Below are 16,414 nucleotides of genomic sequence, written 5' to 3' on the forward strand. Positions count from 1 at the left end.
AGTCCACAGGCAAAATCCTTTGGCACCTTTGGCATAATACCAAGTGAAGAGCCAATCGAAATATTTATAAAAATATCTTCAAAACAATGAGTCGTTCCTGACGCACAGTACAGGATGTGATTGGAGGATTAACTTGGGATCGAATGAAGCATCTGATACGCCAGCAGTGAAAATACTGCCATCCCTCATAAGGAAAGTCTAGGCACGCTTGCTCCCCAAGTGAACCCCAGTAACATTGTTGTCTATTTATTTTCTTACTTTGTCAGACTCCGCTTTGTATTCATTTTTTATTGCTTTGGTCCGATTTGAGTTGAAAGTCATATTTTGGTTAGATTTTAGTTTATTGTTAACAATAACTTTGCTTAAATTGCTGAACGACTAGAGGCGTGGCCATGAACTATATTAGGTAGCCAGCTTGGACGGAATCAACATAGTATTTAGATAATTGTTGTCTTGCCAAAACTTTTGTTCGTTTGTGCTGACAATTCTTTCTTACATCTATCAATCTTTGGCAGTGTGTTCGGCGTAAACTAAGTAAAGCTCGTCGGGTTGCTCTAAGTGGACTGGTTGGCTGCAGCTTGGCCTGCTGACAGGTTCTCCACACCTAGGCTAATTTGTCCGGCTAGTATATTCTCGAGGACGGTGTGCTGCTCGCGAGCAACGCCATCCTTGGCGCGATGCTTGCAAAGGTCACTCTCCGGTATGTGATCCTTCCAGTTGCGGAAGAGGTAGCGCGTGAACTTCTTCAGCTGCCTGAACTTGCAGTAGGTGGCTCCCTCGGCCGATTGTAGTTGTTGTGTTTGTATTAGGAATCCCTTCTCCTTAAATGTCTTTTCTAGTTTTTCGCGCTGCTTCGAGCGTCGTGACGTACGTCGTTTTCCAGCAGACGCAGATGTCCCGAGCTTTGGACTCGAAAGTGGTCTGTGTAGCTGCTCGGACGGATCCATCGGCTTGTGGCAATCCTCTGAGTGTGGCGTGGTGAGTCGCATGGGGCTATGGGAGTTGGAGTAACTGGACGGGCTTTGCGATTCTACTGGCACCAGGCTGCTGGGCAGCAGAAGCGAAGATGTCGGAGACTCGGGTGGTATGTGCAACAGTTCCAGACTGAGATCCGTCGATGGCGGTGGTATATCAATATAGAGTTTGTCATTGGATGAATTTGTTGGCTGAATTTGTTGTTGTTGCTGTTGTAGTTGTTGTTGCTGTTGTTGCTCCCGTGATATGAACTCGTAGCCACGCAGTGTCCTGTCGCCGGTGCCATTGTAATAGCGATAGTTGCCCTCCGCGTCCACCGACAGCATCTTCTTTTCCTCCAACGTGGGTTTAGCCCCGCCTGTGAACTTAAACTTGCAAATGCTGACCTCAGTGGAGGGGCTGGAGCTGTGTTCGGCCGGCATGGGCGGTATAAAGATTGCCGAGCGCTTACGCTTGCGCATCGTAGGCGTTGTTGCAGCATCAATTGCCTGCTCCAGCGTCTCCCGCTTGTCGGATATGGTGCTGGCGGTGGCAAAGAAGCCATTTGGTATGGGAATCTTTAGCGCTAGCTGATTGTCTTTTTCAATGGTCTCCACTGCCACGCCCAGCCGGCAGCTTTCCATCAGTTGCTGGTAGTACAGCCCAGCAGGCTGTAAGAGCAATTTCCCGGCGACCCTGGGCTCCTCTCCAGAAAACCTTAATGATACAGGTTTAGTAGATAATTGATCCTCGGTTAGGGGTGTCGCCCGTTGCGAGGAGCTGCCACACTCGGTAGTTGGTGTAGTTGCATTAGTAATTGTCGAGGGCTTATCACTGTCGCCGCTCGAGATTGAGTACCGGTCACCTGACTGATCTCGCATGCAGAGATTCAGTGGCTCCTCTGCCAGAACGGCAGGGGCTGTCCTAGACACAACTCGCTGCGCAAGTACCGATGCAGTTGCACAAGTTGGAGACGAGTGCGTAGCAGGCGAGTGCTTCAATTCAACCGCAGGAAAATGCTCTGCTGACGTGGTCGATGCAGGTATAATGGTGCCGTAGTTCTTGTAGATCAGATGACATATGTCGGCCTTCTTTGGCTTGCGCCCACGTCGAGGCTTGTAGTTGTCCAAGGTGATTTCGCCCATGTAGGGCAGATCGGCATATTTTATGGCACCGCGCTTGGGGCCTATCGCCTCATGCACTGCCTCCAGCGGCGTTGTTGCAGCTGCTATCATTACTGATCGCGGCTGGGGCTCTTTACTAGATTCCTGGGCCTGTTGCAGACGCTCGGCGCTCCGCTGTATCTCGGCTATCTTACGCAGCCAGCTGCGCACGTTCTCGTGCGACTGGTTCTGTGGCGGGTGTGCGGCCTTCACAGCGGGCGCTGGTGGAGCTGTTCTGGCGCCGGACATATGACGTCTTTGCGTCGCCTCGTAATGGGCAGCATATTCGGCTGGCAGAGCCTGATGATGGAATCGCAATTTAATCGCTCCGTTGTTGGCTGTCCGCTTCTTCGATTTGCTCTGTCGCGACATTCTTTGCATCGGCGGAGACAACTCCTGCACCGGCTGCCTGTGGATTTTGCGTGCACTCATCAGATTGGCCTTTAGCTGCTGCTTGGTGAGCGTGCTGCATGCGCCGTTCTGCATGGACTGCTGTTCCTCAGTTCTGCGAGCCAGCAGCGTCTTGAATGGATAATCCTGATCTTCATCGTGGGCATCATTGCTGGCTCCGTGCGAGATCAGTGGATCGTCAGAGCCCTGCAGCAACAGCTTGGTGGTGTTCAAATGCTCACGCCGCATATGATCGCTCACTACCGTGTGCTGCCAGCGTTCCGTTTCTAGAGCCTGTCCGCTATCCGGATCCAGTTTTATGCAGGGCAGAATCGCGGCAGCCAAGCCGTTTGGCGGATGCTTGTGGGTCTTTGTCGAGGCTATGTTGGAACACATTTGTTTGTTGTTATTTGTAATGTTGTTGTTGTTGTGCTCAAAAGCATTGAAGGCCATGGCCTTCTCCCGTGTGAGATCTTCCATGTTACCCTCTGGAACGAGATGAGTTGAGCGAGAGAGAATAGTTAGAATATGCCCAATTGACTGATAAATGCAATCCATGCCCTTATATGGCATAATTGCAGTTATGTTTAATAGAAAAACACACACACACATTTTTCTTGCACGCCGGCAGAAGTTGCCGTTGCCGTTGCCGATTGTAGCTGATCGTATCCGTATCCGTCTCTATCGGCGGTGGCGGTGGCAACACGGGAATTCTATTTAAATGCTCTGCGAACTGGCAAGTGGCGCTGTATCTCACACACACAAATAAGCACGCACACACACACACACACACATGCCTGTGGCCAAGGCAGAGAACGCAACGCATATCGCTCTGAAACTGAAATTTGTTTTTGTGCATGAAATTCGATTCCCTTGGCGAAAGTATGCCCATAAAAGGCTTAAACACAGATGCATGTATGCATTTTGAGATGTGTGCACGGAATCGGTCACGTCTTCGAATTTGATTTTAATATTAATACTTGACTGCTTTATATAAATATAGTATATATTCATATTTTGGACATGCCCATTTTGGATTACCTTTGCAATTTGGTTTTGAGTATGAATTTAAGTTTGAGTCAGGTACTGTCCAGTCTATTCTTTATTCCGTACCGTCGGAATGGCCACGTTGTTGCGTCTATCAAACTGGATGCTGCATCGCCATCGCGCGCGTGTACATCGTGTTGACATCCAAAACTCAACTAGTTGCGGGAAAGTCACGAAAAGCATCATTTTCAAAATATGCTCCTTAGATGGACCGCAGCCGGAGACGCAGACGCAGACGCAGACGCAAACAGAGGTGAGGACGCAGACGGAGAGCAAGCACGCCCCGCACACAATAGAGGAAAATAGCAGCGCGGACGTAGAGGTGGACGTTGAGCGGGCCAAATGAAAATCAAATTGAATTCTTTTGCCGCTCTTTCTATTCATCGGGCTGCGGTGCGTTGTCGTGGCCGTATTTAACGCCAAAGACGAAGATATTTCGTGTATTCATTTTTAGAAAAATTCAACTTGTTGCCGCCGCGCTGCTTTGCGGCCATAAACCAACCAACCAGCCAGCCCCAACCCCAACCCTCCAACAACGCAATGCAAAAACAAAAAAAACACGGCGGATAAATAGAAAAATATTGAAAAGTCGTCTTGCCTCATTTCATTCATGAACTATTTGTTTTTGTTTACTAGTCCAAATTTCATCGAAAGTGAAAGCGTGTTTCTTTTGCCAACCGATTTGGATGAAATATGCATCTGTAGATAAATCACCCAAAATACACCTGTATATAATTACAAACTCTTAAGCTAGTTCCTATAAATGGATATGTTTACCTATTGCAGGGCATAGCATATTCGATCAGTTTCAGTAAGATATACAGCAGCTGCAGCATTCAAGGTGTCCGAGTATCCCAAGTTCTTGATTCTACGCATAGGTGTTTGCTCAGATGATCGCGATTATTAATAGATCCGTGCGAGACTTCAAGTTAGGGCAACTCAGTTTCGCCTTGCGTCTGGTTTGGTGAGTGTGTGTGTGTGTGTGTGTGTGTGTGTGTGTGTGTGTTAGAGCAGCGTAGGTGTATTAGTGTAGTATCTTGGGGCTTATTAATTTCGGAAAAAGGAAAAATGCCCTCAAAATAGATGACTGTGTTCGTTTATTTCGGGCTCTATCCATATGTAAATACACACATTCATGTATATATGCATGCACGTGTGTGAGCAAATATGGGTCATAGTGGTTTAGTTGAATACGAAAATACATTGGGTCGTATACTTGTTATTGACCGGCTGTACTGTGGCAATGCATTTGTAGTTTACACACAGCCATTCTTCATAGTCATTTGAGCGCTGTTTTAAGCTTTTTGGAAAATCCATCTCGCCTTGGTGGAAATGTGTATCGATCGGGTCAAACATAGCCCAATATAAATAAGAACATTGCTTAAACGATTTTGGAAATTCCACCCGCAACTGTGGAAATTTATATAATTCTTATTCACTTTAAAATATCTTTTAAAAAACTTGGATAATGCCGTCAAAATTAGCTTGTAGATATTAAGAAGAGTTTTTAATGGCCGAACTGAAAGATTGGCTGCATATACACCAGATTTTAGCGGTTCACACTTCATAAAGATCGGATTACAGATATTTAAACAATTTACGAATGCATTTCCCATAGTTTGGGGCAAGGCAAAAGAAGAACTGCACTGCTTGCTGTTTGAGCGCTTGTCGTCAAGTCGTTAAGTACAGGGTATCTACGAGTCGGTCACTTTCAACCATAGTCTAGCTTTTACTTATTGTCGGTTAGATATACTTTCATTGAGTATTGGCTTTTGGGCAATTTGTTTCGCACAAATTCAACTTCATGCAAAATAATACCTTTTTAGAAAATGATTCCTATATATAGGGAATATTTGTTTACTAAGTACGTATGCACATTGTCTGGTTTGTCTGGATGGCAAAGAGTATGATGCACATCCGAGTGCATGCGCATGCACTTAACTGAATAAAGTAGAGAAGTTGAATATGGATAGTGGGTGGGCAAGTTTACAAAATATGCTGTCATTGGTCTTGTTGGCTATAAACTCGGCTACTATTTACATTCTCGAAATCAGACGGCAGACGTGCTTACATCACCAGCGGTAATCAGCGGCTTTGCAGTCGTAGGTTGAGGCTGGCGTTGGCCAGAACTTTAGCGCCCGTGTATTGCACATCTATTTGCCACAGTTTCTGAACATATTTATAAATGACATTCAATAGCATTTTTTATTCAATACCTGCTGGCGGGTACGTACATATTTGTATTTATGGCCATAACTGCCACTTTGGCCGCCTACGCGCCGCTCCGTTCGTTCAAAGAACAACAAAACCACAGCACGGGCACAGCCTCAGTTTTTGTTGCGGCAACGGAGAGCGGCACATGCACAGGCATGATACGCGTCTATCACAATATAATCAATTTGCCTTCTCATCAATAGCTTGTACTGTGCTCGATGACATGTCTTAACAATTCGCCAAAGGGTTACACGCCGCGGCGCTCAAGAGCGTACTGCTTATATTCTAATTCTCTTTACGCCAAATCAAAATGTGGCATCACTTGCGTCTCTAAAATGCGCGTTCACGTTGATCCATTCACGGCGGCGGCATTGCGACTGCGCTTGCAAAACATTTAACGGACGCGAATTCGCATGCGCGCGGCAGCTGCTTTCGACAAAACAGAGTTGCCAATTCATTTTACAATCTCAGAGGGGCGTATTCAAATTTGTTCAGAATGTTGTGCAGCTTGGGTATATAATTGTTGAATATTACGTGTGTATTATAATATTTTTATGCTATTTATTTGCCTTGCCGTCATTCTGTGGGAATAGAAGTGAGAATTTATATATATAATATATTAAACATGCACATTGACGGCCTTCTGTTTTGCATACCGTACAGTTTGACAATCACTGTGCAGCCACTTACAGTTTTGATGATTGTTTTGCAAGCAGTGCTCGCATTTTAATCAGCAAGCAGTTCATTGGTTCTGAAAATTCAGGAGATACGCAGAATATATATGTAAACAAATATATTGCATATATATATATGTATTATAATATATTTACGTGAATTATTTACAAATTCATGAATTTAGTTCAAACCGTAAGCCGAAATATAAACAATTGCCTTGGGCCCCGGAACAGGTGTCAATATGTTATGGTTACCTCCATACTGACCACAATATTCGAGCTATATTAAGTGAATAATTCTTATGAGCTCTTCTAGTAAACGATTCGTAACATATTTGTCTAGTATAAATTTTCATAATCTCTTAATAAAATTGCTCAGTAGCATGTTTTGCTTTTAGGCTGTGAACAAGCTAATCGCAGCGATTTACTTTCTTCGGTTTCACTTAAGAAAACAAATAAATAATTATAATTTAAGGGATAAAAATAACACTCAAAATACGACGTTTCCTTTTTTTTTTTGTGTGTATTTATTCACTCAATAATTTATATATTTTTTTCACATATAATATTATACACATCACGAAGTGAATAGGTAAATATGTTTGAATATGTCGGGTAGAGATTGGGTTTATATCCATAGGTTGATAGTGTTTTCATTACTTTCATTAAACTTTCGTTGATTTAAGCATATCTTTAGTATCTTTAAATAACAATCAATATACATATATATATATATGTTGATGCATAATTCAATATTTGCACTTGGAACATACAGCTTCATACTTCAACTGACATACGTAAATTTATGTTTGGGCTAAAACAGTTTTACAAAAGAAGTTTAGGTAAATCGGAGGTATTTCAGCGTTATGGTATTTTTGTTTGTGAGTTTTGTGAGCTTTGTAAATATTATATTTATAATTTGTATTATGTTTTGATTAACTTGATCATATATAAACGACATTGAGCTAATATATATTATTATATTTGCACATATGTACATACATCATATTTTACATATGGAAATTGAAAACAGAAAATATTTTATTCATAATTACAAATACATATTCAAAATGACTTTAGAAAAGTATTAGAATTAAATAATGCATATGTTAATATATGTGCACACAAATGAATTTGTGTCTAAATAACATATGCTAGATTTCCCCTAAGTCTTTAAAATATATAAATTACTTTAGGTTTTCAATAGCAGTTGCAATAAGATAATAAGTGGGATCGTGGCGTTGCCTTTTTGTATATATATATATATGTGTGTATATATACTGTATTTATATTCATTTATTTCTTATATATATGTATATATATAATATTTTACAGTATGCTTGGGCGCAACTATGGCCCTCATATTTAATACAACATCAAAAATAGATTGATAATATTGTTGAAGAAAATAGAAAACAGTTCATATATCTTCTTATACCACACAATACACATACATATATCTGTAGTTTGCATGTATGTGGTTAACATGGACAAATAGTTAAGAATTTATGTTATTATCGTTGTATTCTAATCATTATGCTTCGCAAACGTTTCGCTGGCTTCAGCTTCAGCTTGTAGACGTACACGTATTAGCAATGGAAGGAACATTTAATTAAATAAACAATTAGACATAATTATTGGCATTTAATTTATTGCAAATACTTTTGCCACACGCACCATAAGCTGTCAGCTATTGAGAGTTACTCGAAGTCGCACATACGCACACACATGCATACACTCTATGCAACTGAGGCTTTAAAAAGGACAACAAGACCAATTTGTCAACTGTCGCCAGTACAAAGAGACCCAGCTCCGTCCTCCGGCTGTGGTCTAAGCAAATTTCCTGGCACAGTGAGGGTAGTTCTTGTGCTATATGATTGACGAGCATTTAGCTTATGAAATGCTGTTGAAATGTTTTATATTCATAATTATTTAAGAAATGCACACTTGAATACTCTTCGTCAAAGCCGACTGAAATGTCAACAACTCGGTTGACAGTTACGCCACATTCTTCCACTTGGCTCGGGTTCTTTTCATTGATTCGCAACCTTTTTCTTAGATCCTGTGTGCTGAACATGGATCGTATTTGGGTCGGTTGCTCGTTTCGTGTGTAGCATAGGAACTTTTGATTGAGCTTGTGCATTTCTCAAGTTATAAGCATATTAATATAGATGTATATATGTCTGAATAGTACTCGGTATTGAACATAACAAGTTTCGCTTGGTATGCTTCTTCTTACATTTGGACACCATTGGAAAAACTAATTTTTAAAATTATATATATATACTAGCATTTCGTGTCACATTTCAATTTACAAAAGGTTATTTTCCAGCTTTTGTTTTAGTCAAATTTAGTCCAAAAACACAGACAGGCTGCGTATTAAGTGGAATTTGTACTTTAAAAGCAGCTTGAAAACAGCTTCAATAATTGAATGTGATTTTATATTTTCATACTAAAGCATATTTATGTAGCGCTGCCCGCTCGCCTAGCGTATATAGTGCCACATGGCTGTGGGCTTGCGGGCATTGTTAATCATGTCGTGCCAATGTTGGCAGCCCGTTCCACTCTCCTGTGGGCCAAGGCCGCAGCAGCCAATTTCCGTTGCCTCGCTGCCCGCACCGACCACATATATCTGCATATATTAAATCCACATTTAATTGGTAATTTGGGCAAATGAATTATTATCGGCTGGCTACTCACCTCAATGGCGGCACTGTGTAAATAATTTGATTGTAGATTGAATGTAAATGCCTCGTTCCAGATGGGATTGCTAGCATCGTCCGATTTAGTGATGCTAGTCTTTTTCTTTTTTATACGCTTGCCGTTTTGTATTAGGTAAATCTGTGAGTTACATTATGTATTCGAAATAAAATTTATTAATCAGTAACACATATAATATTCATACCTTGACATAGGGCTCTTGCACGGTATCCAAATTACGGGCCTTCATTATTACAATTGTCAGGCGTTCGGCCTGTGGTAGATAATTCAGAGAGCACAGCAGCTCCGGTCGATCCTCCTTGGGCTTCTTAGTTCGCAGCAAATCGCCCCATATCTATGAAGAGTTACTTTCAATAGGATTCAGTGTGTTTTGGAATCGTCACGGACAACGCTCACCTCAACAGATTTTGATAGATCCAGGCCATCAACCGAAATACGCACTTCGCCAATAATATCGTTGTGCGAGTACCGATCGTAGTCGAGCACTTGCAAGACTAGTTCCTTGCCCTGCAACTGGTCACGTGAAACCGGGAACTTGAAATGCTGATCAAAGTAGGGATTTGATTCGCCGCGGTGTATATGCGTTTGACGTTTGCGGTTATCCACGCCTGGCTGAAGCATGAGACGCACGTAAGGATCCCGAAAGCCACCCTCCTCGATGGGGCTCAGATTGTGTGCTGTAATGGAGCACCAAAGTTGAGCTAAACTCCTTCTGTATCTAGTGGGAGTACATACCTTCAATGAGATGGACCGTTAAATCGAAAAGGTGGTAATCATATTTGACACGCAAGTGCAAACGACCCACGGCGTGGCTCGTCCCGGGTGCTGTCAGATAGACCGGACCGTCGGGCATGCGATATAAGTCCGGTTGCAGAGCACCAAGAGGCGAAGCAGGGCCCACAGTTGGATCAATGCCTGGCTGAGGACGTGGAGGTATCAGCAAAGGCGATAGACAACGATTGCCGGCCATGCCTACGCCCACGCCCTTGCAGACAACAGATCCGGCACCTGTGCTCATAATCATGTTGGGCGCAGATCCAACCATGCCTGGGCCTGATAGAGAGGCCAGGCTACACTGGGAGGGACTTGGGGTCCGCAAGACACTTGCATCGACCGAAGCCGGGCTGCCGCAGCGTGCGTCAAGTGAAATAGTCCGCATGGGACTGGGCGAACGGGCCAGATGATGTGGGAATGCTGCCTCGCTAGGTAGTGAGCTACGTCCATCGGGTCCGAAAGTCCTTATTTGGGGAGAGGAGCCGCGATGACCCTGTAATTATAGCACGTTAATATCATAATCATATAGGATAACCGAAATCCGAATGCTAAACTCACCGATTGCCTGGACGGAGCGCTGTCTACGCTGCTCTGGCTGGAAATCGAGGGTGTGCGCTGCAGACGCGGCGGAAAGGATCGACTTTGGTGGTGCAAGTGCAACGGGCTGTGGAAAACCTCGGCGGGACCACGCAGTATATCAGCTGGAATCGGATGGTTGGGTACGCAAGGAATTCCATGAAGCTGTGTGGCCGGTTGTATGGGATGTGACTCCTTCGAAATATTGACTTCCTGCAATAACAACGATTTTGGAGCATTAATGATTGTACTTGCTGCATGCGATTTTTGGCCAAGCACCTCTGAGTCCGTAGGCAAGTCACAGCTATCGCTGACACTACCAGCCGAAACACTTCCTATGCCGCTGGTGGTCGAGGTAACCGATGAGGCCGATGGCGGCGGCGTCATCGGCTGGGGCGGCGGCGTCGTCGAGGATGCGCCCTCGCTTCCCGGCAAAACTTGGGTGCAGCCATTGCTGCCGCCACTGCCGCTGCTCTCGTCGGCCGAGTTGCGGTCGAGCGTAACGCGCCGAACGGCGCCAACGCGCTCCTTGGCTATGCGAGACCAAGACTCAATGCGCTTGTGCGCCAGCCAACAGGCTGCCGGACCCAGGCCACTCATTTTTGTTGGTAAACTCTGACTAAACGCTAATTGTCTTTTGACCTATTCACAATGCGCTGTGGGGCCACGTATTAGATACTCCAAAGTTTTAGGCCCTGGGAGGGATAGAAAGGTCTTATTGCTCGGCCTTGTCGAAGATGTTGCATTAGATTCTCCCTGTCGGAAACATGTCCATATCCGCCTTTATAACTAGACTATGAATTTGGCTATGTGCACATTTTCCGATTACCGAACACACACAAGTTTTGTACACCACACATTAATCCGCTTAGACTAACACCCTTGCCATTCGGAGCACTCCGATACAAATACCAGTACACACGCACACAAGATACACTCACACATGTATACAGGTATGCATGTGCATGGTAGTTGTTACGTGTGGACACCGCAATCACAGTTGTCGTCCGGAGCAAAGTAGCCACAGCCGGACACGCGTGCGGTTGAGTTTCATTGCCTTGGCATGGTATTAATTATGCCTGTGCATCACCTGGCGGAAAATAACCATAGAAACCGCACTAAAAGCGTCCTTTAAGGACATGTGTCAGCCAATCAGTCAGCGCCACGATGACCGCTAGCTCGCTTATAGCAGAAGGTGTCCGAAGCAGCTAGTGCTTAATTATGGCCTGTGACCTATACATATATAGTGTATATAGTATATATATGGCATTTATACATGCATAAGTATGTACCACTTCGGCTTCTACCGCCCCGGGCCATTAGATTAATATGCCCGGGCAAGGAACGCAAAGACGCAGCGGCATCAGCAAATGAATCGGAAATCCCCACGAGGGGACAACTGGGCCGACTCGTTACGCAGCGTATCGAACGCAAAATAAGAATTCATTTGCAGTCACACCCAATCCTGTAGTTCGAGCAGTTCCCTCAATGACATGCCCAGGGTTGGCGATTATCTTGCATGGCGGGCAAAAGAGACAGAGGGTGAGTGTCTTTCGCAAGCAAACAATAAATGTATTTTCAAGTATTAAATAAATTAAATGAATTTAAGCACGTGTAGCAAATGACACCAAAACACAGAGGATCTTTCGAGTGCAAGAGAGACAAACACACAAAAAGAAAAACAAAACAAAAAAAAAAAAAAAAAAAAAAACAAGGAACAACCCCCAAATTAGTTCGGCATCATAAAAATACGTTCTTTCGTATTGTGCAGAGGGACAGATTTATACACATACATATGTGCAGGGATTCGTCAAGTATGTGATGTCCTGCGCATCCCGATCTTCGCGCAACACACTCTGCAAGCAGATCGTATGCGCTTTTCATGCAAAAGCTAAAGCTATATGTGTCCTGTTTTGATAATGGCCCGTTGCCAATAATTGCATTGGCTTAACAAATATTGTCTAATCATATCCTGGATTATGGGCTCTTTCTGGTAATGCATAGATTTCGTATCATTGAAAGGCAGCCAACCGCACCGTTGCTAATTGACACCTAAACTATAATCAAAGGGACGACGGCCAAGCCCATTTTTCAACGCCAGAAATACATATGCTCGTATGTGAGGAAATCCCGGCGAATTGCGGCAGAAAATTGCGGAAAAGCGACCCAAAAAGCGGCCTCACCCTCCATGTGTGTCCATGTTATGGCGCAAAATTGCATCCAAAAGGCGTTTTAATAGTTTGGCATTTTGCAGCTATCATTGGCATTTGAGTGTCAACCCCCGGGAAAAGGCGACCCTATTATGCGTAAAGTGGTCAGGGGTAGTTGTTGTTTCCACTACGAGCCCGGCTCGGCCCGTCTACGGGTACGGGTTCAAGCGTAATATAAAATTAAAATTTTCCACTTAGTTTAATTTGTTAAGCCTTGATTAATGGCCTCTTCATTGTTGCCACTTCAAATCTTTCGACACTGCTTAGTTCTTGTTTAATGCATTATAATTTTTATTTTATCGTTATGTAACTCAAAAGATTGCCAAGAGCAAGTCCAGAAAAATGACTGTCTCTGTCCTGACCTTGATTGCAGATGAATACACTTCAGTGAGAAGAATACAAGATGATAATATATTTTTGAAAGTTTCAAATTAACCCGTCCTACTTTAAGGCCCACATTTCTTATTCAAATCTTTGATACTAAGTCGTATTCGAATAGGTGAGCACAAAAGTTGCAATCAATAGATTTCCTCCGTTTCCCCCCTTAAGATGAAAAGTGAATGAACAAAATTCTGAGAATGCAATCTTGTTTTATTGTTTCTGGAGAGTCCACGCTGCGAGCGACAAGAAAAATAAAAAACAGTTGATTGCAAGTTTTTCTTTTTCATACGATTGATTTTAAATGCATTTTCAATTGAATGTAACGCAATACTCGGTTCGATACATAACAAACAGCTGCTTACAGGTCAAAGGAGCTACACCTGTATTCTTAGTCAGGGATTCTCAAATTGAAAAATAAGTCAAGCTTAAAGGAACTCGCTCTAAAATTATGGGAACATTAACTATCCTTGTGAATAGGACAAACAAATTTGGAGACAAATGAAGCTCACATTGCTTTTTTTAGCTCGAAACTTCCACCCTGTTAAACATACGTTTTGATGCGAGTGCTGAGAATGCGATGAAAACGCCTTCATCAAAAGCCAAGCTCTACAGCATTCAAATTCAAAAACATCAGTTTGTTCAGATCTTTTGCTTCGGTAACATCTTAATATATACATATAGCTCGGCAGGTCAGCTGCTTTTGTGATTTTCGCTAAATTCCAATATGACTGCACGTTTCCTAAACCGCGTGACGGGTGCCATGTCTCGCATGGCCTCCACCATAAAATGCCGCGCCAGCAATCCCAGACATATCATTCAGTGTCGCGAGATGAGCGAGAAACAGGATGACACTTATAAAGAAAGATGTACTGACGATGGACAGTTCTTCAAAGGCTGCTTTAAGAGTGCGTATTCTAATGAGTGTGTACTCTGAGCCCAAAAAAAAAAAAATTAATTTATTTCATAGAGGAGCCGAGGAAAAAGTGCCCTGAGGTGCAGGAGAGGCCAAAAAAAAGCGGCTGCAATAATTCATGCAAGGACGGACATTGTAGGCAAACTAAATAGAATATTGGAAAGAATCGAGACGCAAATGATGCAAATGGCCTGCTGAAATACATTTTAATATATATCTAGTACAAATTCTCAGTTTACATACGCAGTATAATGTGTTTAACTGCACAATAAATACATCTGCCCAATTATATTTATTTTATGCCAACAAATTCTAGTTTCTATTAAAATTATTTTGAAAGCAACAAACGGTTTTCAGCTAATTATACTGTATATGCTAATTCTCTTCTAAAATAAATGTGTTACATTACATGATATTTCATGTGTCGAAGCCTATTATCTGAGATTCATGGGACGTTGGTGTACAATTCCTAGAACTGCAACCCACGCAACACACGAGTAGCGCCCATTTTAATCCTATTCCTAACAATTTGGTACTTTTCTCTTTGCGAACGAGCATGCATATACAAATTATACATAGGCATAATAAATCTGTAGGGAAATTATAATTCGATTTTTGTTGATTAATTGTGAAGATATAGGACTGCATTAAAAGCTGGTTCCTACAATTTGCAAAGCAAGGTTCATGAATCGAATTTAAGGGCGGGAGTTTAGTTGAAGCCTGGCTTGACTTTAAAATAATGAAAATTCATTTATGATTTGGTAAATAGTAAACTTGCATTGATTACGGGTGTCGTATTTTGTATACCCTTGCAGAAGGTCCGTCCGTCTGTCTGTTTCTATACCGGATCGAGACACCGTATCATGTAGGTGCCACAGGAATGTTTTCATTGCATTACCATGAGCTTTACAATAGACTTAAGTATGCTTGACTAGTAATTTATGTGTATGTATGTATGTAAATTTATCTAAAAACTAAGCTGTAAATTGCTTAGCAGTCAAATGAAAATGCGGATGAGCTGCAACAAATTGTGCATCAATTGTTGTGGGCGACGTATAATCGTTCAGGCAACAATGAAAGCGACGAAACAGTTCCTATAGAAACGAAACAAACAATTAACAATCAGAGGAATGCCAAAGGAAACAAATTGGCTCGCCAACGTTTGACACTGGAGCAAGAAAATAATCCGTAAAATGAGCAGGTTGCAATGAAAAGAGCAGTGGCATCAGCCCAAGGCTGGCCCAGCTCCAGAGATAATGCAAATCGGGCATTTCCGTTCTGTAAGTCTTCGTAATCTCATTTAAATAATTGTGCCACAAACAGAAGTCTGGCAACCGATTTGAGTACACACAAACAATGCCGTCAAATCCGGCAATGCAATGCATTCCATAACAGGCACGCAGACGTATGGCCGTGGCCGGAAATTAAAATGCAAAAACAGAAGCTCGTTATACGCTTACCTACACACACACACACACACACACACACACACACACTCTGAATATACACTGTAAATCGAGGAGCTGCTGTTGAGAGGTACCCTATCGCACGTGGCCCATGTGGCAACATTTTCCATTCGAATCCTGCAGCTTGCAGTGAGATTTACGTAGACAATGCACGTTTTTAAATCCTGCTTCTGACTTAGCGACTTACAGAATCCTTTGCAAGAAAATACCTAAAAAGTTTCAGCGGTTTTGTCAATTCCACTCGCAACTGTCGGAAAATATTCAACTCAATTATTTACCATTTGATGATCGGTTTCAAAACATTTTAAAATATATTTGATACGTTTTTCGCAAAATCGAATCAAATGTAAGTCTCATAGGTGGCTTTGGCGGAGGCCATTAAAAAAAGTGGTATGTATTATAAATATAACTATATTTTATTCTATTTAAAATAAAATTAGCTACTATTGCAATCATATCTCTGCTTTTCTGTTCTTTCAGTTATGTGTTTATATAAAAGTGCGTCTTGCGTCTACTGATAGATGACAATAAAAAAATATGCATTTGAATTTGCAGGTAAGTACATTATTACTCTTTTAATTAGTCTTTTACTCGCGGAGTTATGCCTTAAGAGATTTTTACGGAAATAAGAATATAAAAATGATTGACTGGAAAAGCATAATCAATGGGAACAGTGTATACAAATTGCATATCTTTATATTTGAGACGAATATAATGAGATCGTCGGCTTACGTAACGATTAAGTTCTTATATAATAGCTTGTATTGCGCAATTGCAACCACTTGCAAAGCGGCGGTAGTGCAGCAAGGAAGCGTCCTGTGGCATCCAGTAAATGGCGCAGCAACATGATGAGAAACCAGCAACACTTGTTGACCTGGCTATAAGACAGGAGGCATGAGCGCAATGAATCGCACACCGATAATCCGCTCAT

At 42.4% G+C, this 16,414-nt stretch overlaps 2 protein-coding genes and 1 non-coding gene across 6 annotated transcripts in view; 1 reads left to right on the forward strand and 2 right to left on the reverse strand.

Annotated features, from left to right (window-relative positions):
* Positions 1 to 255: 255 nt before the first annotated feature.
* On the reverse strand, positions 256 to 6,132 carry LOC6622589 (uncharacterized). Of its 3 annotated transcripts, none has more exons than XM_032434824.2 (2): positions 5,789 to 6,132; positions 256 to 2,995 (listed from the first exon to the last, which is right to left on the reverse strand). In XM_032434824.2, exon 2 carries the CDS (start codon positions 2,985 to 2,987, stop codon positions 555 to 557), a length of 2,433 nt encoding a protein of 810 aa, XP_032290715.1. In that variant the 5' UTR covers positions 2,988 to 2,995; positions 5,789 to 6,132; the 3' UTR covers positions 256 to 554. The 3 variants fall into 3 exon arrangements, with proteins under 3 accessions (XP_032290715.1, XP_015030555.1, XP_002047969.1); XM_015175069.3 differs by lacking the exon at positions 5,789 to 6,132 and adding an exon at positions 4,332 to 4,531; XM_002047933.4 differs by lacking the exon at positions 5,789 to 6,132 and adding an exon at positions 3,549 to 3,910.
* A 1,436-nt stretch (positions 6,133 to 7,568) lies between these two features.
* Sytbeta (Synaptotagmin beta) overlaps positions 7,569 to 16,414 on the reverse strand; it is a 33,699-nt gene continuing 24,853 nt past the window's right edge. Inside the window, exons 2-8 of one of the 2 annotated variants that reach the window (XM_070208418.1) lie at positions 10,793 to 11,208; positions 10,496 to 10,726; positions 9,899 to 10,430; positions 9,560 to 9,840; positions 9,348 to 9,497; positions 9,143 to 9,283; positions 7,569 to 9,074 (exon numbers count right to left, since the gene is read on the reverse strand). In XM_070208418.1, the coding sequence (XP_070064519.1) occupies positions 8,928 to 9,074; positions 9,143 to 9,283; positions 9,348 to 9,497; positions 9,560 to 9,840; positions 9,899 to 10,430; positions 10,496 to 10,726; positions 10,793 to 11,113 (1,803 nt within the window). In that variant the 5' untranslated portion in view covers positions 11,114 to 11,208 and the 3' untranslated portion in view covers positions 7,569 to 8,927. The remainder of the gene's footprint in view (positions 9,075 to 9,142; positions 9,284 to 9,347; positions 9,498 to 9,559; positions 9,841 to 9,898; positions 10,431 to 10,495; positions 10,727 to 10,792; positions 11,209 to 16,414) is intronic. The other variant, XM_015175068.3, reaches the window with a different exon arrangement.
* Positions 13,616 to 14,306, forward strand: LOC26530614 (uncharacterized). The gene is made up of 2 exons (XR_011416442.1): positions 13,616 to 14,009; positions 14,072 to 14,306. It is a non-coding gene; the product is annotated as an uncharacterized protein (transcript).

The sequence above is a fragment of the Drosophila virilis genome, chromosome 3, assembly GCF_030788295.1.
Source record: "Drosophila virilis strain 15010-1051.87 chromosome 3, Dvir_AGI_RSII-ME, whole genome shotgun sequence".
NCBI classification, from domain to species: Eukaryota; Metazoa; Arthropoda; class Insecta; order Diptera; family Drosophilidae; genus Drosophila; species Drosophila virilis.